The sequence below is a fragment of the Alexandromys fortis genome, unplaced genomic scaffold (genome assembly GCF_014885135.2).
Source record: "Alexandromys fortis isolate MF-2015 unplaced genomic scaffold, M_Fortis_MF-2015_v1.1 scaffold_28, whole genome shotgun sequence".
Lineage (NCBI taxonomy): Eukaryota > Metazoa > Chordata > Mammalia > Rodentia > Cricetidae > Alexandromys > Alexandromys fortis.
This window is the reverse complement of record NW_026067901.1, coordinates 14244363-14268065: the sequence shown is the minus strand read 5'-3', so window position 1 is coordinate 14268065 and position 23703 is coordinate 14244363. Positions and strand designations below refer to the sequence as shown.

The following is a 23703-nucleotide window of genomic DNA, read 5'->3' as shown; positions in this document are numbered from 1 at the left end:
TTTTGTTTTGTTTTGTTTTTTTTTTTTTTTTTTTAGTTTTTGAGACAGGGTTTCTTAGTGTAGCCTTGGCTGTCCTAGAACTACTTCCGTAGCTGTGTAGATCAGGCTGACCTTGAACTTGCAAGGATCCACTTGCCTCTGCTTCCCGAACGCTGGGATTAAAGACGTGTGTCACCAGACCCGGCTTATTTTTATTTGAAATTCTATATGTCTGTATATGAGTTTATACATAGGTACCGATAGAATCCAGAAGAGGATATTGGCTTCCCTGGAGCTGGAGTTACAGGTGGCTGTGAACCACTTGATGTGGGTGCTAAGACTCAAACTCGGGTCCTCTGAAAGGACAGAAATGCCTTAAATATTGAGCCATCTCTCCCGTCTCCCTATGTCTAACTTTTGAGACACTGTCCAACTGTTTTCTATTGGGCCACATCACTTTACACTGCCACCATCGAAGGGTGGGATGTCTGGTTCTCAACACCCACAGTCAGCACCTGCTATTTCCTGTTCAAAGGGCCACTCTAGTGGGTGAACTGGTATCTCCTGGCTTCTAGTCACACTTCCCTGAATACTAACAACCTCAAACAGTTTCCTGAAGGCCCAGTGGCAACTTCCTTAAAGGACTGTCTATCCAAATCCTTCTGATTTTTTTTTTTTTTTTTGTACAACCTAATGCTGTCCCTGCATGGCTTAGTGGCTCTCAGTCGTGTGGAGTATCTACGTGCTTTCTACACCCCGGATACCAGGCCCTTGTCAGATAAATGGTCAGGGATTCCCACTCTGCCTACCATCCTTTACCAACGCTGGGACCACTGAGACATGGAAGCCTCACCCAGAGCTGGGGACAGTGAGGCCTGGGCTCCTCCTGGGCCCCATCCTTTCTCCTGTATACACTCTGCTCTCAGGAGATCTGACTGTGACCCCATAGCATCTCTGGATAACGGAGACTCTGCCCTCACTGCTAGCACCCACTCTGTCATCCTCTAAACCTGCTCACTGGCCAGTGTGGTACCTGCTTGGATGTCCAGCAGGTATATGACCTCCCAGAGTCCAAGCTGACCTAACACTACCTCCCATGGAAGAACAGAGCCAAACACAGTCCTGTCAGACCCTTAGCCTCTGTCTTACCACAGGGCAGCACTGCTCATAGACACTTGACCCAAACACCTGGCTGTCAATCTCAAAACCACCTTCCCACCCCTATATCTGCTCCCTTTGACAGCTGAACCTGCTGCAAAACCCCCAACCACAAGTCTAATCTCCTTACTTCTCCCACTGGGATGGCTGAGTGACCCAGGAAGAGTCTCCATGAGAGATTGTCCTGTATACCTGCTTTTACCCCTCACCCCCTCCTCTGTGTTTATACTGTCCCCACTACCTGGGTTATTTCTCTCCACACGGTAACCTCACCATGTTACCCACTTCCTGAAGCCCCAAAGGAAGGACCCACAAACAGGCTCCCCTTTCCTTGGCCACCAAAGTCTATGGTGACCACTCTGGCTGCATGCTCACCAGCCTGGCCTCTGCTTGCCAACTCCAGTCTGGCCATACCCACTGGTGTCTCAGTTTCCTGTCCAGTTGCTATGATAAAACATCTGGCCAACAAGCAACCTAGGGGTGAAAGGGTTGATTTCTGCTCATGGTTCCGGCTATAGCCCATCATAGTGCGGACACTGCAGCCGCAGAGGCTCCCTATGGCTGGTCACATTGTACCCACAGTTGAGAGCACAGAGAATACATGGATGGATACAGGTTCTCAGCTCACCTTCTCTTTCATGCTGCTTAGGACGCAGACCAGGGAACAGTCCCACCCACATTTAAGCTGGGTCTTCCTGCTTAATATAACCTATATATAACACACATATATTATGTATAATAAATACATATATTATGTATAATATATGTATTATATATAATTATATCATATAATTCTTGGTTATATAACCTGGTTAATATAACCAAGAAATACCATAGACACGCCTACAGGCCAACCTGTTCTAGACAATCTCTCATGGAGACTCTTCCCAGGTCACTCTAGGTTGCGGCAAGGTGACAGTTAAAACTTCACCCTCACACATGTGAAGATCAGCTCTCCTGACAATTCCTCGGCACAGTGGGCTGAGATAGGACTCTGCCTCAATGGGGCAGCAGACCCATTACAGGAAACTCCCCCAGCCAGCAGCCTGCCCACAGTCCACATGTGGGTGACAGAGCAGGGACAGGAACAGGACTTCCCTCTCCATGGGCCCCACACAGCACAGCTGTGAGTGTGACCCTGGCCGCACATCTGTGGGAGGCACTCAAGTTTTTAAAAATTTCTTTTGATGAGGATAAGAACAGAGGGTTGGTGGCAGGGTGGGGGTGGGGAGGCCAACCAACCAAACGAGGCTTGGAAACAGAGCTCAGGGAGGAGAGTGGAGGGAGCTCAGGGCCCGGCAGGGCTTGAGGGAGAGGTCGGCAAGGGCCCAGATGGGAGCAATGGCCTCTGTGGTGCACCTGCCTGCTGGGAGTCTTTCTCTTCTCCCGAGAAAACTGTAGAGCAGAACAGGCCCAGAGTCGCCCCTACACCCCCAGGTCCTCCAGCCAGCCCATCCTGTCTGATGCCAGTTAGCTTCAGCCTGACCACTGCTGGAAATCTCTAGGCCTGAATTCTGACTGCAGCACTTGGCAGGTCCAATCTCTCTTCAAGCTCTCGGGCACAGGGCAGGGCATCTCCTTCAGCAGACGGCTAAGGGGTGACGGCTAAGGGGTGACGGCTAAGGGGTGACTTTCTTTACGTGTATGTATATACACATATACGTAGGTTAGCAATACATGTGGGTTCATGTGTGTGGATGCTAGAGTCAACACTGGGTGTCTTTCTCAACCTTACTCTTTGAGACAGATTCTCTCACTTGACCTGGGGTTGGCCAGTTGGCTAGGCTCGCTGGCCGGGAAGTCCAAGGATCCTCCTGTCTGCCCAGAGCTGTGCCATGCATGTGGGTTTGATGGATCCAAACCCAAGTTCTCATGCTTGTGTTCCAAGCTCCTCCTTCCCCCACTTTCTAGCTTCTTCCACTTGCACAGCCCCAGCCCAGAGGCCTCTGGGAGAGAGGACCACTGTGGTCCCTGACTTGCTACCCTGCTCGGTCTCCTGCCCTATGCACGTCCCATACTAGCCCTCTAACTGGCTCGCATGCCTGGGTTGATTCTTTCCACACTCGGCACCCCTTCCGGTCTAGTGCTGGCTTTACCTCGTTAGTCAGTTTGAGAGGAGGACAGCTGAGGATTATGAATGATCCCCCTGAAGCCAGGAGCTAACTGTCACTGTGTGTCCCTGTGCGGGCAGGCTTGGAGGTCTCCTTTGCTCAAGCTACACCCAGTGAGTCAGACTACTTCCTGCTGCCTGTGGGTCAAGATGTAAGAGCTCTCAGCTCCTCCAGCACCGTGTCTGCCTGCATTGCTTCTCGCCATGGCGATAATGGACTAAACCTCTGAACTGCAGGCGAACTACCACAATTAAATGTTTTTCCTGTGTAAAAGTTTCATGGTCATGGTGTCTCTTCACAGTAATAGAAACCCTAAAATGTCTGGCCAGTGGTTAAGGCTCTGATGTTCCTACCTTCCTGCTACCCCCAGGATATACCTGCAGCCTGGCCAGACAATGTTTGGTGTACCTGACTCCTCTGGGTCACAGGTGTCTGTCCAGAATCCACTCTTCCACTTCCCAGAGCTTCCTGCCTCTAATGTTTTGTGTGTGCTTTTCCCACCTCTTGCTTTCCACCTCACACCTGAGAACCCCATACTCCTTCCAGGCAGGATGGGCAATTGTCAAAAACCACTGAGCTGTCCAGCTCCCAGCACTGATTACACAGAGGACACCATATTTGAAGTCATTATCTAACCCCAGAAGCAACTGACTGGCAGACACGGGCATGCAGGGAGCCTACATGGGTAGAGAGGGCTTTGCCATGTTACAAGTCACTTTCCCCAGGCACACTGTTGTCCCAGTCAGAGGGTCACAGCAGTAGTCTTACCAAGTGCCCACGGGCTACTGGCTCCCCACATCCTGGGCCTTGATTACATTCTCTCTTCTTGGCTACAAAATTATGTATTAGTGTTGAGGAAGTTTCTGATATGGAGGGGGCAGCATATAAACATCAATGCAATGTTTATAACCATAAAGTTCTATCTATGCCCAGACAAGTCTGGACATGACCTTAGAGCAGCGTGGCCAGGGCAAGTGTCCTCTGACTTTGCTTCTGATGTCTCTGGAAGTTTCAGCATAATCATCCCATGTGTGTAAGATGGATAAGTAAACAGACACTCGTAACTCAATCTAATTCTGGTGGCTGTGGAGCAATACAGGGCAGGGGGTGTTTGGCAGCCAGTTACTCTGCAAGGTGGCTAGGGTAGAGACCCTGGAGGGGGGGACTGGAATACCCGAGCCAGTAAGGGATAAAGGCTTCTAGGCAGGGATAGGGTGAACTTGGGGACAACTTAACATTTAGCTTGCAGGATGTTTAGGCAAGAAAAGTAAAGCTGGTGTGGCAGGTAGGACCTCCTGGAACCCCTGTTTCCATCGTGGGAGCCTGGCTTTCTCACCACGGGGTTGCCGTTGTAATCCAGCCCCTGCCTATTCTATGTGGAAGGACCAACAGCTGCTCCTAAATGCTTCTGCTGGTGACTGATCCCTGGGCAGCCAGCAGACAGGCCAGTGGTGGTGGTGGTGGTGGTGGTGGTGGTGGTGGTGGCAAGATGGCCTACAGAATTCTGTCCTTGTTGAAGTCACACTTGGGATGTGATGAAGGACCCCAGACTAAGCAGTCACGCCTACTGTCCACTCCACAGATGGAGAGTGCCAGCAGGCACAGGGTGTCCTTCCAGTCATCTATTTCTAGTTGCATGTGGTCAGGACGAGGTGGGTAAGAGGGAGGGTTCTGGGTAGGCGGATGCACAGGCTGGCTGATGGCCATCAGAAACAGCCAGTGCCCTGTTCGGCTGTGCCAGGGCAGGAGCGGCTGCATCATCTGCCCAGACACAGCCAGGCCCTGTGTATGTTTGGGTGACCCAAGACGTTACCCAAGACACCCAATCGATCCAAGATAAGCAAGAGTGTTGGCAGGGGTATGGGCGAGAGACTGGGGCACCCTCATTTGTTGCCAGTGTCCCTTTGAGGTGCACAACTTAGTGTTGGGTCTGGGCCTATGATTTGGAGGCAGGATGTTTTTGAAGGGTTTTCATAAGACACTTATTTACTGTTTATTCGCCAGGGTTTTGCCTGAGCTCTCGGCACTGAGACTGCAGACGGAACAAGGGGATGGCTTGCCCGCTGTCCTCTGTCCATGGCCTATGTTTACTTTGCTGTTTATGGACTCTCTCTGGGACAGAGCAGGGCTTCTTCCCTAAGCCACCAAATAGAGACCTAGGTAAAGGTGGGGCTGGCGTGGGGTAGAGCGGCCACAGACTTCAGCCCAGGGAGAAGGGCTGCTCTGACCATTTGCTCGTCCTGCATGACCAAGTCCGGACTTAGCTGCTTACTGCGTGAGAGAGAAGGAGCAGGAGGCCTATGCTCCTCACATCTACTGTGTATCTCCACACGGACCACGCTTGCCCTCCACAGACCATGCCCACCCCCACAGGCCACATCCCACCAACTACTTCCTCAACACCACACCCACATAAGCCACTCCCCTGACCACACCCCACACACCACTCCCTGACCACACCCACAGAAGCCACTCTCCTGACCACACCCATACATAACACTCCCTGACCACACCCACAATGGTCACGCCCACAAGACCACACCTACCCAGGCTACTCCCAACCATACCCTAACACAAATCATACTGTTCCTAGACAGACCACTCCCTCAAAGAGATGCCTTCACACGTACCTAGACCACACCTTCATTTAGCCTATGCCTTGTACAGCCAGTGTTTACTGCACAGACCACTCCCACACACAGACCACTCCCACACACAGAACACACCTCCACAGAACACACCTCCACACATGACGTGCTGCCTTCCCAGGGTCCCCTCCTGGCACCACCATGCCACCTTTCACCGGATAAAGCTGACAGCACAGAACTGGCCTCTAACTCGCACCCGGGCTAGGAAGGGATCCAGAGTAGAGGCCCAGGGCACCTGCTTCCCAGTGCTTGTTCTCCAGGCATGGAGAGTAGAGAGTGGAAGGAGCTAGGAACAGGGACATGGGAGGATTCTGAGCCACAGAGGGCTCTAAGCTGGAGGGTGCACCTTCCCAATGGCCTGTCCAGCTTGATGCATGCTGGGGAGCTCTACTCTAATGACAAGTGTGCACACCCACCGCTGTCAGCTGTGTATACTCACTGTTGTTGGGCGTGCACACTCACCACTGTCTGTTAGGTCTGCACACTCACCACTGTCAGGTCTGCACACTCATCACTGTCAGGTGTGCACAATCACAGTGTCAAGTCTGCACACTCACCGCTGTCAGATGTGCACACTCACCCCTGTTAGGTGTGCATGCTCACCACTCTCAGGTGTGCACACTCACCACTGTAGGGTCTGCACACTCATCACTCTCACCTGTGCTCACTCACCACTGTCAGGTCTGCACACTCATCACTGTCAGGTGTGCACATTCACAGTGTCAAGTCTGCACACTCACTGCTGTCAGATGTGCACACTCACCACTCTCAGGTCTGCACACTCACCATCTGGTGCGTACACTCACTGTCAGGTGTGCATACTCAACACTCTCAGGTGTGCACACTCACCACTGTCGGGTCTGCACACTCACCGTCAGGTGTGCACACTCACCACTCTCAGGTGTGCACGCTCACCACTGTTGGGTGTGCACACTCACCACTGTTGGGTGTGCACGCTCACCGTCAGTCAGGTCTGACACTTGTCGCTGTTTGGCTGCCCTCCTTGTGGTGGCCCCCTCTTATCCCTGTCTTATACAAGAACCTGTGCAAGCCTGGGGTGGACACCAAGTCAGTCTGGAGCACAGCTCTCCAGGTTCTCAGGGAAGGAGGATGATTCAGGCCTAGACTCTCAAGGCTGCCTCCAAAGGACGCCATGAAAAACATGCAGTCAGGGAAGGCTTTTCTGGGACTGTCCCTTGCCCATGGCCTCAGGGCCAAGTATGTATGTTTGGGTGAGCCAAACAGGCTTCATGAGGAGGTGGGGGCAGGCCATTCCAGCAGCAGGAACCACAGGGACCAGGCCAGGAGAGCAGGAAGGAAGCTGGTTAGGGAATCGAAAGCCACTCCATGTGCTGGAGGCCAGTCCTGAGGCAGCCTGGGGCTGTCTCCTTCGGATGAGGGGGGCATAGAAAGGAGCTTGGCTACTATCCCTGAGGATAACTCACAGGATCTGGAGGGAGAAGGAGCCCAGATTGTTTCTGAGGCTCCAGGGACCTTGTGGGGGAAGGGATGGACTCCAGAGTACTCCATGCCCCCCCAAATCTGGCTTTCCATTTTAGCCGGAGCGGCGTGACCCCTGCATGATCTCTGAAGAAAAGGAATTCTGCTGCTATCCACACAACCCCAAGAAGTCTGAAAACCACTGGCTGAATCCCATCTACTTAATCTCACATACCATGTGGAAGCTGAGGCTTAGAGACAGAGTGTCCCAGCATCCTCCAGAAAGGCAGCGGCCCCCAGCGCCTGACTCTTAGCCCACGGTCCAGTCCTTTCCCTCAGTGCTGGGCTGGGCTCCTCTGAAAGAAGCTCACCCCACTTCTTGGCTGACCCCGGAGAAGGGGTGGGGAGCCCCCAAGCTTGGAACCATTCCACCTCCCCACACCTGCTTCCCATTTTTGCAGGGATGGGGCAATCCAGCACGCGTTTCTTTTTCTTGGGCCAAGGAATTTCTATCAAATTAACAGATGGGAACCTGCAGTGGTGGTGCATGCCTGTAATCCCAGAGCACTAGAGGTAGGATCAGAAGGATCAGGGTTCAGGGCCAGTGCCCCCATACATAGCAAGTTCAAGTCCAGGCCGGACTACATGAGATCCTGTCTCAGCAAAAAGTGGAGCCAAACGAACAGTTGTAAAAAAAGCTGAGACAGGCAATCTGACCGACATGAAATCCAACTGTAAACGCAGCCCAGTGTTTCCAACCGCCTCAGCACGGGCCACGATGAGAAGGGAAGCAGGAGGAAGGCACAGGGGCCAGGGAGAACTCTCTCCCCTTTACCCCAGATACACTGCGGCTTGTGCAGAGGACACAGGGCTGGCCCAGGATGTTTAGTTTTGCATTAAGATGGTCAACATTTCCCCCCCAGCGAGCAACACTTTTGAGCTGCTGGAAACAAACAAAGATGACTGGAACCTTCCATGGGGGTCAGAGGAGTGATGCTGGCTCCAGTTGGCTCCCTCGAGGGGCTGGTGGTGCCTTTATCACACACCCAGGCCAGCACAGGGAGCCGTGACAGCCACTCCCACCCCCAGCATCTAGACATCCCAGAGACTTCCTCCCCTCACACAACTGGTCCCTGCAAGAGTCTCTCCACTGCCCTTCTCCTTTTCCACCGGACAGCCTCGAAGGTCATTTTGCACACTCGCCTCCACCTGGACACAACAGGGAATAGCTGTCCCTACCTCACAGGGGCCGGAATAAGACAGAAATAAGAGGATAGGACCAGGCTATGATAGAAGATGCCGTGATGTCATGTGACCCCGCATGCCCTCAAGAGGATGGAGGGCTGTCTGATCAGGAGTCTGAGAGCCACGGTTTATCTGACAGGAGCACCTTGTAGGATGTGGGTCTCACTCATAGCCCACAGCCCAGGGTAGCCCAGGTCTCACACATAGCCCACAGCCCAGGCTAGCCCAGGTCTTACCCATAGCCCACAGCCCAGGCTAGCCCAGGTCTCACACACAGCCCACAGCCCAGGCTAGCCCAGGTCTCACACATAGCCCACAGCCCAGGCTAGCCCAGGTCTTACCCATAGCCCACAGCCCAGGCTAGCCCAGGTTTCACACATAGCCCACAGCCCAGGCAAGCCTAGGTCTTACCCAGAGCCCACAGCCCAGGCTAGACCAGGTCTCACACATAACCCACAGCCCAGGCTAGCCCACCGCCTCTTCAGCTCAAAACCAGACTAATTTTCTTTCAAAAGTGCTCTGACTTTGAACGCTAGGACAATGGGAATAGATGACTGACGTCTGCAGAGCCTTTGGGAAGTGCAAGGCACCAAGCTGGGTGCTTTACCTAGCTCATCTCCTTTGGGCTCAGAAATAAACAGGGTCACTGGCTCCACCTGATAGCAGAGACTCAGAGAAGCTAAGTTACTTGCCCGAAGTCACACAGTGATCAACTCAGGCAGGATGTCCAAAGCCAGGCAGGTTGAGCGTCTGTGCTTCCTAAGTCAGGGAACAGGTCATCCGTATTGGAGTTCTCATCCAAGGGAGCTGCACAGGGCAGGTACATACATGGTCTTTATGAAATGAACTGCCATTAGCATCTCTGGTATTCAAAGCCATCTTGAAGTTAGCGGTTCACACTTCCCCCAGGTTAGACTCCAGAGACGTCTGACCTCGTATGCCATTTCTACCAAGAAGACTGGTAAGGGTCTCAACCAGAATTCAGCCAACTTGACCCGAGTTCTGCAGCCCATTCCACCCAAACATCTCTCTGTCCCCTCTCCTCCCAAGGCATCTTAGCCTAAGTCACAAGGCAGAGCACAAGTCACAAACACTCCTGGTCCAACTCTAACCGTTGTCTTTGGTCATTGCTTTCCCTGACTTCTGATGTTGAATCCGTCAGATTTCTGCTGGCTGTTGCCAAATGTATCATGAGTTCAGCCACCACCTCTGCCATGGACACCCTACACTGTCACCAGCTTCCAGCCAGGCCATTATAGGGGCCTCCGTGCTGAAACACCCTGCCCTTCCTCCCTGTAACAGCCTCTACTGGCAACCAGGAAGGATTTTTATTAAAATGTCAATCAAAACATGTTAGTCCCTGCTGCCCACCAGCTTCCCAGTTACTCGACCTAAATTCTGCCCCCTTCTAGGGTCCCAAAGCTATCTGTAACTGCTTCCTGCCTCCTTCCTGACCTCGCGTCTCCTTTTCCCACACTACGATTCTCCAAACACAGTGACCTGTCCCCAAACTCATCTGTTAGCTCGGAGTTCCCCAGACCTCTACAAGACACTTCCTCCTCCTCCCTGAGGTCCCCCCTCTACATCTGCTCCACTTAAATCAGGGGAGGCCACTAAGACCACTTTCACCATGAGTTTGTGGGGGGAGGTTCCATACTTGACCTTGTTCTGCAGGGACCCAGACACCCTGCAGGGGAGGCTCCCCCTGGCCTGCATGAAAGCCCAGACAGAAAGGCTGTCCATATACATTCTGGCTTCCATCCAGTAACCACCACTACACACGAGCCAGGAAGCTTCCAGATGGCTTCAGCTCCTGGCCATCTCTAGGTCGTCTCCAGTTTCACGTCTTTCAGCTGAGGCTCCAGACACACTGGGGCAGAGACTGGCTCTCCGTGATTTGGTTCTTGACCCACAGAAGCCACAGGCAGAGAATGGTGGTTTTTCATACCACTTGGTATGCTGTGGTTTTCACGTGGCAAAGGGATCAGAACCCAGGGGTCTGGCGTAGCCGCCCCCACCCTGGCACTTTCCATCGGGCTGTTCTGTTTCTGTTATTGTTGTTTTTGGTGGATTTGACCCGGCTGAAATGACTTTCGCTGAGCTGTATGCTCCCGTGCAGCTGTCTGTGTTCCTACTGTGTGAATCCACAAGGGGGAGCCCGGTACTGGTTTCCATTACCGCTTGTGTCTCCAGCGGGTACACAGTAGGAACACAGAACTTCTGTTCAATCACAAATGCTTGAACACTGGGCAGCATTTCCTCTTCCGTACATGCATGCTTCCATCCTTGCCAACCTGGGGCCCTGGAGGCTTTCCGTGTAATTCTTCTCTGCCCCCTGGCACCTGCGTGACCAGCACAGCGATCCAGCAAGGGCTCTCTCTGTCCAGGTGGGAAATCCTCTGCTCGCTCAATCTACAACTTTAAAGGCAGCTTGTCTACACCAGAGACAATAAGAGGGCTCAAGGCATGGACAATGCGCAAGGGTTCAATAGAGAAGATGGGTAAGCAGGACCCTTGATGCATTCCTTGCCCTGGGCTAGCAGTGGGACTTTGGAAAAAAAACAGGGCTGTATTCTGTCACATGGGGTAGGACCAAGTCCCAAGGGGGAGATGCCCGAGAAAGCCAGCAAACTCTTCCCTCAGGGCAGGGTGGAGGTGCCCTCTTGCCTTCTGGCACTCCACTGCCCACCTGATTTGGCACTACAGAACAGAGCTGGGACGACAGGACAGACTTGGTGGCTCCAGGGCTGGATGTGTGCTTGACACAATACATCAGGGACCCGCTCCTGGACCTGGTCTGCCTTCCAGAGCCACTGCTCTCCTGGGTGTTGGGGGACGGGGGTAGGGGCGGTCAGCAGGCACAGGCTCAAGCCTCGAAGTGACAAAAACCACAGGCTGGGTCTGGTCCGAGCTGTGCTTCTTCCTGGCATTTGTGACCTTGAGTAGGTCATTTTCCTGAGCCCAGGTTTCTTCATTGTAAGAGTCGGTACTAAAGGCTTCTATCCCGCTAGGTTCAGGAGTCTAGGAGAAGGCTGCCAACGGCATCTACCTGTGGATGTTGTGGGGGACCCGTGAAAGAACGCAATCGCAACACAGGGCAGCTTCACGCATACAGGGATGCCCCTCTCATCCCGCCCAGGTAGAACGGTCTGTGAGCATGAGGTGAGGAGGCACACAGTAGGTGCTTCATCCCCCGTCACCGCTATAGCGCCATCTGGTTAATCAATCAGCTTGTCGGCTGGATGCGGCTACAAATGACTTCTCTTCAGCGGGGATCAAAGTGCTGGGGGCTAGTCCAAAATTCCAGCTGTGAGTAACTTGAGAAACACATTTTTCAGTAAGTCAAGGTAAAGACCGAGGCTGAAGACATCTGGCTAAGTGAACGGACGGCTTCAGAAAAAGAGAGGCTTGCTTTGTGGAGATGAGGAGAATGACCCGCTGCTGGTTCTAATTTAGGATGAAAAAAATCTTATTCTATTAGCCTAAATACCGCTCAGCTGGCCGATCGCGCCGAGCTCGGAATAATATTTTTCAAACAGAACCTGCTATTTCAAGTAATTACACAGCTAAAGGCAGCCATTTCGGGCTGAGTAAGATGTCTTCCTGGTTTCAATTCCCTCTGGTGTCATTTTCTGTTATATTTGAGAAATTCCTCAATAAAGATGTCAAATAGAGAGAGGCCTTCGCTCTCCAGAGCACAGACTTGGCCCCCGTCCAGGACCTGGTCAAAGACAAGCCATCTCCATAAGAAAATAGGCTCGCCTGCTCAAGAGCAAGGCACCGCGGACACTGCAGACGGGAAACCGACCTCAGGCCTCAGCCTCACTTCTCCCAGGCCACTCTGGGCGCTTTTCAAACCTCCCAGTGGCTCTCTAAGATGGTCGGGGCTTGCCCCTGCCACCACCCCGGGAATTCAGTGGGGCTCAGAGAAGAAGGCTACAAGGGAAACAAGCTCTCTGTGCTCTCCCTGCTCTCTCAGACCTCTGCAGTCAAAACAACACCCAGGCCCAACACTTTTCGGCGCGTGACAGCCTGTGGCTCTGTGTCTGAGAGGAGGTGCGGGACCACATGCAGCAGTGTGGACAGGGGACCCTCCAGCAACACAGACAACCCCTTAGAGCCACTGACAAGCCTTGGGGGTAAGGGTGTGCTGGGAGCTTTGGCACACAGCAGGAAGTTCTTGGAGCAAGTGCTGGAGCAGCCTGGGGAATTCACACTCTCTCCAGGGGGCAGCTGGGGACAGCCCCCTCCAGTGCCACGCTGAGGGCAAGGGGTACCCCTCCCTGGACATCACACTTTTAGGGCCCCGGCTCTGCTTCTTTCATAGTTGCCAGCCTCCCTCTGGAACACTGAGTCCACAAGGGGGGGGGGGTATATGATCTCCTGGAACATGTTCCTTCCCCAAACCCTGTTCCCGACCATTCCCAGGGCATCTGGGACCCTAACAGGCCTTGTTTAAATAGCTCCAACCTTTTGATTATTAGGACAAAGGACACTTGTGTCTGAGCCACAGCCATAGGGCTGCTGCTTTGGGGTACAAGTCAGAACCCCAACAGGTTAGTGGTCCTCATGCTAAGGATGGTGCGGGAGGGAGGAGGGGACAGAAAAGAGGGAGAAGGGTAGGCTCTACCCACGGTTATCCTGTCTGTCACAAAGTGAAAAGAGTTCCTGGAATTCAGAAGTCACATCTGGCCTGCAGGTTACCAGGAGAGCGCTCACGTCCAGGGTGGGGGAGCTTCACAGTACTGTGGGATCGGAGTCCTGGGATCATAGGGATTATAGTTATATCGGACGATTAGGTCACAAGGCCTTCCTTGTGATCCTGCCTGGAGTCTCGCAAACATCAGGAGGCAGGACAATAGTCACCAAGCAAGAGTGACAGAAAAATATTGGTTTTGTTTGTTTGTTTGTTTTCGATACAAGGTTTCTCTGTGCAGCTTTGGAGCCTGTCCTGGAACTCATTCTGTAGACCAGACTGGCCTCGAACTCACTGAGATCTGCCTGCTTCTGCCCCCTGTGCTGAGATTAATGGTGCACGCCACCACCACCTGGCGGCAGCTTCTTCTTCTTCTTCTTCTTCTTCTTCTTCTTCTTCTTCTTCTTCTTCTTCTTCTTCTTCTTCTTCTTCTTCTTCTTCTTCTTCTTCTTCTTCTTCTTCTTCTTCTTCTTCTTCTTCTTCTTCTTCTTCTTCTTCTTCTTCTTCTTCTTCTTCTTCTTCTTCTTCCTCTTCCTCTTCCTCTTCCTCTTCCTCTTCTTCCCCTTCCTCTTCCCCATCCTCCTTCTTTCTTCTTCTTTTTGAGATAGCACAGGCTATCATGTAGCACAGGCTGGCCTTGTGAACACACAACCCTCTTGCCTCCACCTCCCAAGTGCTAGGATCACAAGCATGCACCAGGACTCCTGGTGGGAAATGGACGATAACATGCTATGGCCTAATTCTGAGGCGCCAACAATTCCTTCTGTGATGGCAACACGACAGCCCTGGAGTGGGGCAAAATCAAACGTGCCCCTGGGTCAGAGGAGTCAGGACGGCTGTAGGCAACCAGCTTGAAAACTCTGCCGGGATACGATGGACATCCAGCCCCAAGTCTCCTCCAGATTTATTCAGTCGGGCACTTTCTGTGAGGCTGGTCCTATAGACCATTACACAGCTGTGGCAACTAAGGAGGGAGGCCCAAGGAGCTGGCCCCAGGCTTTGAGACTCAACAAGAGTGGGGATACCAGAGTCTTCACTGGACTCTTCCATGTCTCAGGCCTGCTCATTTCTCAATTATAGCTTGCCTCAGTCCTCACTGCATCCCAAGCATCAGCCTCCTCTCCCCTGCTTCGTGTGTGTGTGTGTGTGTGTGTGTGTGTCTGCGTGTGTACACGTGGACATGTGGGTTTATGCATGTACACACGTACAGGGTGCATGTACCAGAGAGGACCAAAAGTCATCCTCTGGCGTCATTTCACAGGCATTGGCCTGAAACTCACCGAGCATGCTAGGCTGAGTGGCCAGTAAGCCCCCCCCCCGCCCCGGGGCTCTTCCCACCTCTGCCTCTTAGCACTAGGATGGCAAGTGTGCACTCCTCGGCTTAGATTTTAAGTGTAGGTTCTGGGGGATCAAACCAAGGTCCCTGTGCTTACCAAGCAAGCACTTTACCAACTGAGCCGTCTCTCCCAGCTCCCAAGCATCTGTTCTTAATGTGCTTCCTGGATGCAAGGCTGAGACTCTGAAAGTTCAGCCAACAAGCCTGGGGTCACACGGTCGGTCTGGGCTGGGGCTGGCTGCAACCAACGCCTGACTTCTGAGTCGGAGTTTTCTCTTGAGAAGGAAAAAGACCAAAAGGGAAAAAAAAAGACCAAACAAAAGAAGCCTGTAGGAAAGGTCTGCCCTCGGCGGCCGCAGGGTCTGTGCTCAGGGTGGGAGCGGGGAGGACAGAGAGGGGTCTTGCCTAAGTCTTTCATTTCTATCAGTGTAAAAAGAACCCAGAGTGAAAACAATGTTGTTGAAACAAACCCGTACAGACTTCGCCATCAGGCTGGAGGCTGGAGAGGCGGGGGCAGGGGTGCCTGCCTTAACAGGGATAAGGGTTGCCCTTCCCAGAAAAGGACACAGAGCTCAGCCAGGGAGTCCAAGGTGTCACACATGATCTAGGGAGCAGAGAGCATGGTCCCATGGGGGTATTGGGGCACCAAAGCCGCTCATGCGATACATTGCACCGGCAGGTGACTCATGCTACGCCATTTCTGATGACAGACACTCTGCTAACTACATCTGTGATTTCACAGAACCCTCACCCAACCCGTCTAGAACAGGGATTACATATTCTCCATGTTGTAGATAGGAAACGGAGGCACAGAGAATAGAAGATACAGACCAAAGACTAAACAGCTCAGAACTGGAGAGCTAAGACTTAAGTGTCAAACCAGCCGACATCCAGGTCTGTTCCCTTGGCCAGAGTGATACTGCTTGCTTCTAACAGGGTATCCCCGGGGACAGTGGTGGGCTGAGGCTTCACTGACTACCCAACCGCCCAAACGTATTTGCTGCGGACAGCCGGACAGCCGAGGAACCAGCCGAGGAGGGGTACACGCACCAGGTGAGGGGCGGGTGGCAACACTTCACCTGGGTGTGGCATTGCAAAAGCTGTGTGGTCCCCAGTCAAAGGCCCTGCTGGGCTCTGCCGTCCCTAAGTCCAGCCTCAAGGAGCTGCCTGCAGCTCCACACACACTGGGCCCAGACCTACAAACTCCTTCCCCCTCTGAGAGCCCGCTGAGAGCTTCCTCTTTGAAGCTCTGGCAATGCTGCCTCCACCCCCATGCTCCCCCAGCCAGGGGTGGCTTTTCACAGCCCCTTCTGGTCTTTGCTAACTCTTGTCCAGACCTCCGTTTTGGCACTTATTTGGGGTGTAATTACATGTTCACAGATCTGTTTCCCATAATGAGCTCATCTGAGCCCCAACACGCATTAAACAAAACCAGACAGCAGCTCACAGACTGGCACGCCACTAGGAAGGGGAGGCCCGAGTGCTTGGGGTACTGAACCCCTCTACCTAGTGCTGACAAGCCAGCAGGCACCATGGGGGTCTGGCTGGCCCTTGCAGAAATTCCTGTATGCAAGGCTAGAGAATCCTGGTGATCTTTTAACCCTTCAGACCCATCTGTGGCAACGATTCTGAAGGACCACTTAGGGAACCAGGGAGGAAAATGTTTTCTGCCCAGACGCAGTCTGGATTCTGATGGCAAAGGCAGAAAGATGGCTAAGCCACTAAAGCATCAGTAAGGCTGGCTAGCTGATCATTCAATCTGTACTCAGGGCACACCCCTCGGCTTTATCCTGTCATTTCATCCTGACACTCAGCCTGGTGACACAGTGCACACTGACCCGGAGAAGAAGAACCTCGGAGACCATGGCAGTTCTAACAGCTGTGGCAGCCTTCTTTCATTGACGTGGGACAGAGACCCCGACAGGCCCAGAACCTGTTCACAGCCATGCTCCTGTCAATCACACATAGGCCCTCCTGGATCCACCTGCTACTCTTCTGCAGCTAATGCAGGAGAGGGCTGGGAGCAGGCAGGTCTGCTCTGGGGGCACTGTACGGTCCACTAGTTGCTGTCCTTGGGTTACAGGTTACGAATCAACTCCACGTCCCCTCAAAAGAGATTCTTAGCTCCAGAGCTATGAATGTGGCCTCTGCAGTTATATCAGTTTTCTTTTCTGGTTTCTGAGATCTCCAGCAACTTAGGGGAGGAAGCTGAAAGGGATGCGATCCGTCATGGTGGGAGGCTGTGACAAACAGCAGGTCACACGGCATCTGACACACTCAGAGGTGTTTCCCTGGTGACTCTGAATCCGGCCAAGATGATGGGTTTAACCATCACAGCAAATGATCAGGATAAGAGGAGGTAGTCATGGCGGTCCCTCATCCGTTATAACTGATGTCCCTATGAGGAAGGGGATCTGGACACTGTGAACGGCTATAGAGCTAAGACAGTGTGAAGACACGGGAAAACACCACTTACGAGCGTAAGAATTCTTGAGTGACTGTGGGCCAGGAGAAAGGCCTTGGAAAGAACTTTACCTGCCTCCCTCGGATAGAAATAGCCCTGCCTCCATTTTGGATTTCTAACGTTTAGAGTTATGAGAGAATCAATGTCCATCGCATAAGCCACCCAGGTCATCTCTGTCATAGTAACCCCCAAGAAGCTCGTACAGGCCTTTAGCAACTTTCGGCTGGCCGAGTGGCTAGATGGAAAAGCTGAGGCCATGTGGCAATGCCTGATACTAAAGGGACATTTAGGCTGACCACAGAGGTGGTCTTCTGACCAACGGAGGCTCGCCCGCAGGACCTGCCATTTCTGCTCCCTAGTCTTCTGTATTTTCTCAACTTTATTCACCAAAAATGATCACGGGTATAAATTTTGTATAACTGGCTTAAGATATATTTGAACTGTGGACAGTCGGAAGAATACCAGACTATGGGCTGAACTGTATTCCCTCAAGTCCCATGTTGAAGGACTCTAAGCACTGTTACCTCGAAATGTGGTTATATTTGAAGACAGGGACTTAAAGGGGTAATTACATTTGAAACTGGAACTGTTGGGGTGGACTTATTCCACTATGACAGGTGTCCTTAATGGTTTAATTAATTAACTAATTAATTATCGTGTGTGTCTGTGGGCATGCGTGCCACAGCACACATGTGGAGGTCAGAGAACAACTGGCAGGGGCCGGTTCTCTCCTTCCACCACATGAATCCTGGGGACTGAACCCCGGGGGTCAGGCTTGGTGGTACTGTAGTGGTTTGAATCAGAAATGTCCCCCCAGAGGCTCATGTATCTGAACACTTGGTTCCCCAGTTGGGGAGGCTGTGGGACGTGCAGCCTTGCTGCAGGAAGTATGCCACTGGGGACAGACTCGGAGAGTTTACAGCCTCATCCACTTCCAGCTTGTTCTGTCTGCTCGGTGTTTGCAGCTGGAGATTCCTGCTCCTGCTTGCTGCCATGCCTTCATGCCTGCTGCTAGCCGCCATCTCCCCCTCCCCCCGCCCTATGATGTACCTTTATCCATTTGGAATCATCAGCTAACAAATTCTTCCATATGTTGCCTTGGCCATGGTGTTTTATCACAGCAATAGAATAGTACCTAATACACCCTGTTGGGGAATATTATGTTACCTTTGTCTATGTTGCATTTGTTTAACGCTGTGAAGCTGTGGTACTTGGCCTGTCTAGAACACTTGATGGTCTAATAAAGATCTGAATGGCCAATAGCAAGGCAGGAGAAAGGACAGGTGGGGCTGGCAGGCAGAGAGGATAAACAGAAGCAGAAATCTGGGAGAAGTGGCCAGAGAAGGAAAAAGACATCGGGTATCAGCCATCTAGCTACACAGCAATCCATGGAGCAAGATTTACAGAAGTAAGAGAACAGGAAAAGCCCAGAAGCCACAGGTAGACGGGGTAATACAAGTGAAGAAAAATTGGTAAGAAATGAGCCAAGCTAAGGCCAGACATTCCTAACTAAGAATAAGCCTCCATGTGTGATTTGTTTGGGAGCTGGGTGGCGGCCCCTCTAAAACAACCAAGAGTCAAAAACATCCTACTACTACACGGAGCCGCCTCACTGATACAAGTGTCCTTAAACGAAGAAGCAATTAGGACCCAGAGAGGTACCACCAGATGGATGTGTGCACAAAGTGCACATGTGGACATAAACAAGAAGGCACCCCATTCACGTCCTCCAGCCTCTAGAACGTGAGGAAGGAAATTTCTGCCGTTGAGGCCACACGGCTTGTGGGGTTTTGTTATGGCAACTTGACACACTACGCCGAGGAGCAAGAGGAAGGCACCTGTTCGCACGGCCCCCAACTCTGCATGCTAAAACTGAGAGACGGAAAGGCTGTGGTCGGAGGGGCTCGGCCGCAACACTCACCCAGGCAGTTGTGTCCGTCGTGAGCCAGCATGAACCCATCAAAGCAGGTGCACCGGTAGTTCCCGGGGATGTTGATGCAGTCGTGGACACAGCCTCCGTTATAGTAGTCGTTCTCACACTCGTCGATGTCTGCAAGGGCAGAGGCACCAGAAGGATCAGAGCAAGAGTCTGGCTTCCCTCTCCCACCATCACAAGCTGCTAGGATACGACTTATCAGGGGATGTGACGGCTCTAATTGTCAACTTGAGACAACCTGAAACCATCGGGGAAGTTTCCGTGAGGCACTGTCTGCATTAGGTCCGCTTGTGGGCACGTCTGCCTTGAGGGGCCTTGTCTTGAGGGAGGTGAGTGATATGGGAAGACCCAGCCCACTGTGGGTGGCCTCATTCCCTAGGCAGGAGGTTCTGAGCTGGACAAGAAGGGAGGACAGCAAGAATCATGTCCTCATTTTCCTCGGCTCTTCTCTGTGGGTGGGAGGTGATCAGTGGCTTGAAGTTCCTGCCTTGACTTCCCCAGGATGATGGAGCACAGTCTGGAGCTGGAAACAGGAATAACACCCTCTTCCCTCAAGTTGCTTCCTGTCAGGGCATTTTTGTCTTTTAAACCACCACACCAGAAATGAAATTAGAACAGGGAATAACTCAGCAGATGCTCAATAAAGTTTACTCGGAGGAACTGAAGAGTTATTTGCAAACAATCTTGGCTCAGCAGCAAGGCTGACCACCAGTGTTCAGAAGAGTCACATTGTGATATGTGTGTGTGTGTGTGTGTGTGTGTGTGTGTGTGTGTGTGTGTGTGCTGGGGGGGGCTTCCAATTCCTGCCACAGTGAAGCAGCTAAGTGGCAAGCCTGGCTCTGGCTCGTTCTGAAGCCTGCCAATACTGCCAACATATGGGGTCCTTCTACATCCATGAGAACTGGTTCATTCGAAGCCGGGAGAGCAAGTAAAATAAACTGTACATCACCCAAAAAGTGTCATCTCTGGGATGAAGGAATGTGCGCTGCCCCCCACCCCCTATGGCCCGCAGTCTGGCCTTCAGCTGCTCCGGCTTCCTTGTTATAACAAAGACGTCTGTCTCATAAACAATGGTCAATAGCTTCAGTAAAGGTCACTCTTTCTGCTGTTTTAAGTCCTTTCTCAACACTTCCCAGCAGAGGTCAAAGGGCTATCAGTTGGAGGTTCCAGAAAGAAGAATAAGAACAAGTCTAGTTAGCATTCAATGGGCTGCTTCTATGCCCAAGGGGTTGACCAGACTGTATGCCATTCTCTCTAAAGTCCTCACAGGGACTGTGGTAGGATCGTTTTATGTCAACTTGACACAAGCCGAAGTCATCTGAGAGGAGGGGACCTCGATTAAGAAAATGCTTCCATAATATCTAGCTCTAGGGAATTGTCCTAACTAGTGATTGACTCAAATCATTAATTAAGCCCATTGTGGGTGGTGTCATCCCTGGGCTAGTGGTCCTGGGCTCTATAAGAAAGTGAGCTGAGCAACCCATCAAGCTTGCTCCATAACCCTTGTGGAGCAAGCCAGTAAGCAGCTCCTCTCCACGGCCTCTGCATCAGCTCCTGCCTCCAGGTTCCTGTCCTGCTGGAGTTCCTATCATGACTTCCTTAGGTCAGGAACTACAAATGTAGAAGTATCTCCTCCCCTACTTGCTTTGGGTGACAGTGTTTCGTCATAGCAATTATAGTCCTAACTAAGATGGGGACTCAAGCCCAGTCCGCTTGCACAGGGCACTGAAGGAACTTGTGTAGGAAGGCTGAAACCTTGCCAGAGGCCACGCACCTAGAAGGGATGCAAGTGGGATTCTAAGTAGTGAAACCTGACTCTGGATCCCCAGGGAACCCAAGCCCAGCCTTGACCTCTCAGGGATGGCTTGCAGGCATAGAATGACTGTACCAGCCATGGTCTCCGACCCTGGCACTTCCACCAGGTCTTTGGTCACCTCATTTCCAAATACTCCCAGGGCTCAATGCCTCCCACTTACAGTGAGCCCAGCCTTCAGGGACTCTAGGATGACCTTTGTAGAGTGGGAACATGCCATTGCTGAACTGAAAGTGATTCTCAGGACACAGAAGAACCATGTCTGAGACAGAAGAAACATTTCTTCCCTTATCTGCCAGGAGAAGCAGTCTGAGCTGAAGTTCTAGTGGAAGATGGGAAGAGTCTGACCCAAAGCCTGGAGACCCATGCTCTCCCCAGCTGGGGTACAGGAGAGCTATGGCATCGCCATTTAATGCCTAGTATAGGGATACGGATCTATAAATCCAGGGGCTCACTCCTGCACTCCTGATTCTTCCAGGAAGTGATTAAACATAGCACAGACACCCCAACGGGCAAAGACAATAATCTGTGAAAAGAGCTATGTGCAAGCCTGGTCTGGTACCCAGTCAGCCAGCCAGAAGGAGAGAAGGACAAAGTAGGGGTCCCCAAAGGTCTCAGAGTTAAGATGCTCTGATTCACTGCTTGTAGCCACCACCTTTGCCAGCTGGGGAGTAGAAATGAGTCTCCAACATGTCCAAATCATCTTTAAATCTATGTAGTAGTCTAAATAACATTAAAGCAAAATATAAGACTTTAAGTTAATGAAAAAGGAGCAGGGTGTTACAGCTACTGAGGGATACCCATTGCCTTCAGGTTCTCTTTGAAGCCCTGAACCATCACTCTGAACACATGTCCTAGGTCTTTGACCTACACTCCTAAGACAGTGCATTCTGGGCTTTAATTCACCAAGCAGCACAGCTCTGAGGTTCCCCATCACAGGTCAGATGGGTTTCCTTCCGCATCTCAGATACCAAGAAGGGCTTTTTCTTTTTTCTTTGTGTGCGTGTGTTGCATGTATGTGTCCATGCAGGTGTGTGCATGTGTGTGAGCTAGCATGTAGAGGACAGAGGTCAATGTCCGTTGTCTTCCTCTATTGCGCTTCATCTTATCTTTTGAGTCAGGGTCTTGCAGTGAGCCCAGAGTTCACTGATTTGGGCAACTAGGCTGGTTTCCCAATCAGCTCTAAGGACCCACTTATCTCCACCTCCCCATCCTGATCCCCACCATTACCCTTAAGGGCTGCAGTCACAGGCACAGGTCTACCTGGATTTTTTTTTAAAAATAAACCTAAGTGTTGTGGAATATTTAACTATGTAAAGATGTGGTTGTGTTTGTTTATGCTGTGGATTACCACTTTAACTATGTAAGGGTGTGTTACACTTGTTTCTGCTGCCTTTGTTAACTATGTAAAGATGTGTTACGTTCCTTTCAGCTGCATTTGTTTACTTATGCAAAGTTGTGTGCTGTTTCACCTTGCCTGCCTATAGCATCTGATTGGTCTAATAAAGAGCTGAATGGCCAAGAACCTGGCAGGAGAGGAGTAGGCAAAGCTGGTGAGCAGAGAGAACAAATCGGAGAAACCTGAACTTGAAAAAGAATGAAAGAGGAGAGAATGAGGGAGAGAGGGGCACACCCTGGGCAAAAGAGCTAGCCAGAAATGAGCATAAGCTAGGAGGAGCATTCAAAACTAAAAATGAGATTTCAAGTCATGATTTGGGAGCTGGTTGGTGGCCCAAAAGAAAAGAGCGCCGGGTACACCTAAGTGTGCCTTTTCTACATCTGTAACATGGCAATAGGCTTCCTCCCGCTGCCTGCCAGCATGAACGTCACCTCTCACCAGATGACCCAGCATCCCTCTTTGCTTCCCTCCCTCACGCTGGTGACTGGCCTAACCCCAGCAGCCTGTGCCGCTTGCAACTGCTGTTGGTCCCATGGTGGGTATGAGACTTAGAGTGGATCAGACAGACTAAGGGAAAAAGACTTCTGTGTCGTGTTTGTGCCGACTAATCTCTCTCATGCTGCACCTCTAAGGGCAGCAAGTTAGCTCTCCTGAAGCACGGGCCCTTTCCGTCCTCAGCGCCGTCCTCTGGGAAGCTGCTTTTGATGGCTGATCAAACTGAGAACTGTTCAAAGTCACATCGTAGGTGACAGGACAAGGATCAGAAACTCAGTCTACAAAGCTCACATCCTAAGTTATACTGTCAAGCCCAGGCCAGCCATGGGCAAAACACCCCAGACAAGCACTTGGTCCCGAGCACATTTCTGCAGTGCCCTGGAAAGTGTTACCTAGCCATCCAAGTGCTGTTCGTCCCTCTGCCCTCCCACCTGTTCCTCCGCCATGCACACACATGTGCACGCCTTTCCACGTGCTCAACCCCTAGCCAATCAGCCGTATGTCCACTCAGCTAAGACCCACCTTCCTCCGGCTATCAATCTGTCTATACACTCTTCGGCATAGCTGCTCAAATTCCCACCCAGCCCTTCTCCCATTAATCCATTTATGCTAAAACATACCTTACTATTTAACTTGGTTGGGCATCTTCCCATTCACCAGTCACCTATGTACCTATCCATGTATCCAGGCAAGCATCCACCCATATTCAAATAGTCATTCTTCCATCCATCCATCCATCCATCCATCCATCCATCCATCCATCCATCCATCCATGTGTTTGGCCATACACTGCCCTCCCATCAATTAAAAGCCCACACATCCACACATCTATAAGCTCAAATGTCCATCCAATGCTCAACCGCCCACCCATGGGTTCATCAATGCAAACACTCACCCTGCAAATGCACACCCCACTGACCCATTCCCCTTTATGTTCAACAGAAGAACGTTCACCCATCTACCTATCCAAACTTCTCTTCCTC

At 51.7% G+C, this 23703-nt stretch overlaps 1 protein-coding gene across 8 annotated transcripts in view; it reads right to left on the bottom strand.

Annotated features, from left to right (window-relative positions):
- The window catches only part of Scube1 (signal peptide, CUB domain and EGF like domain containing 1), a 118048-nt gene that overhangs the window by 76856 nt on the left and 17489 nt on the right, over nucleotides 1-23703 (bottom strand). For all 8 annotated transcript variants that reach the window (XM_050129734.1, XM_050129709.1, XM_050129719.1 and 5 more), the window contains exon 3: nucleotides 18999-19127. In XM_050129734.1, coding sequence (XP_049985691.1) covers nucleotides 18999-19127 — 129 coding nt within the window. The remainder of the gene's footprint in view (nucleotides 1-18998; nucleotides 19128-23703) is intronic.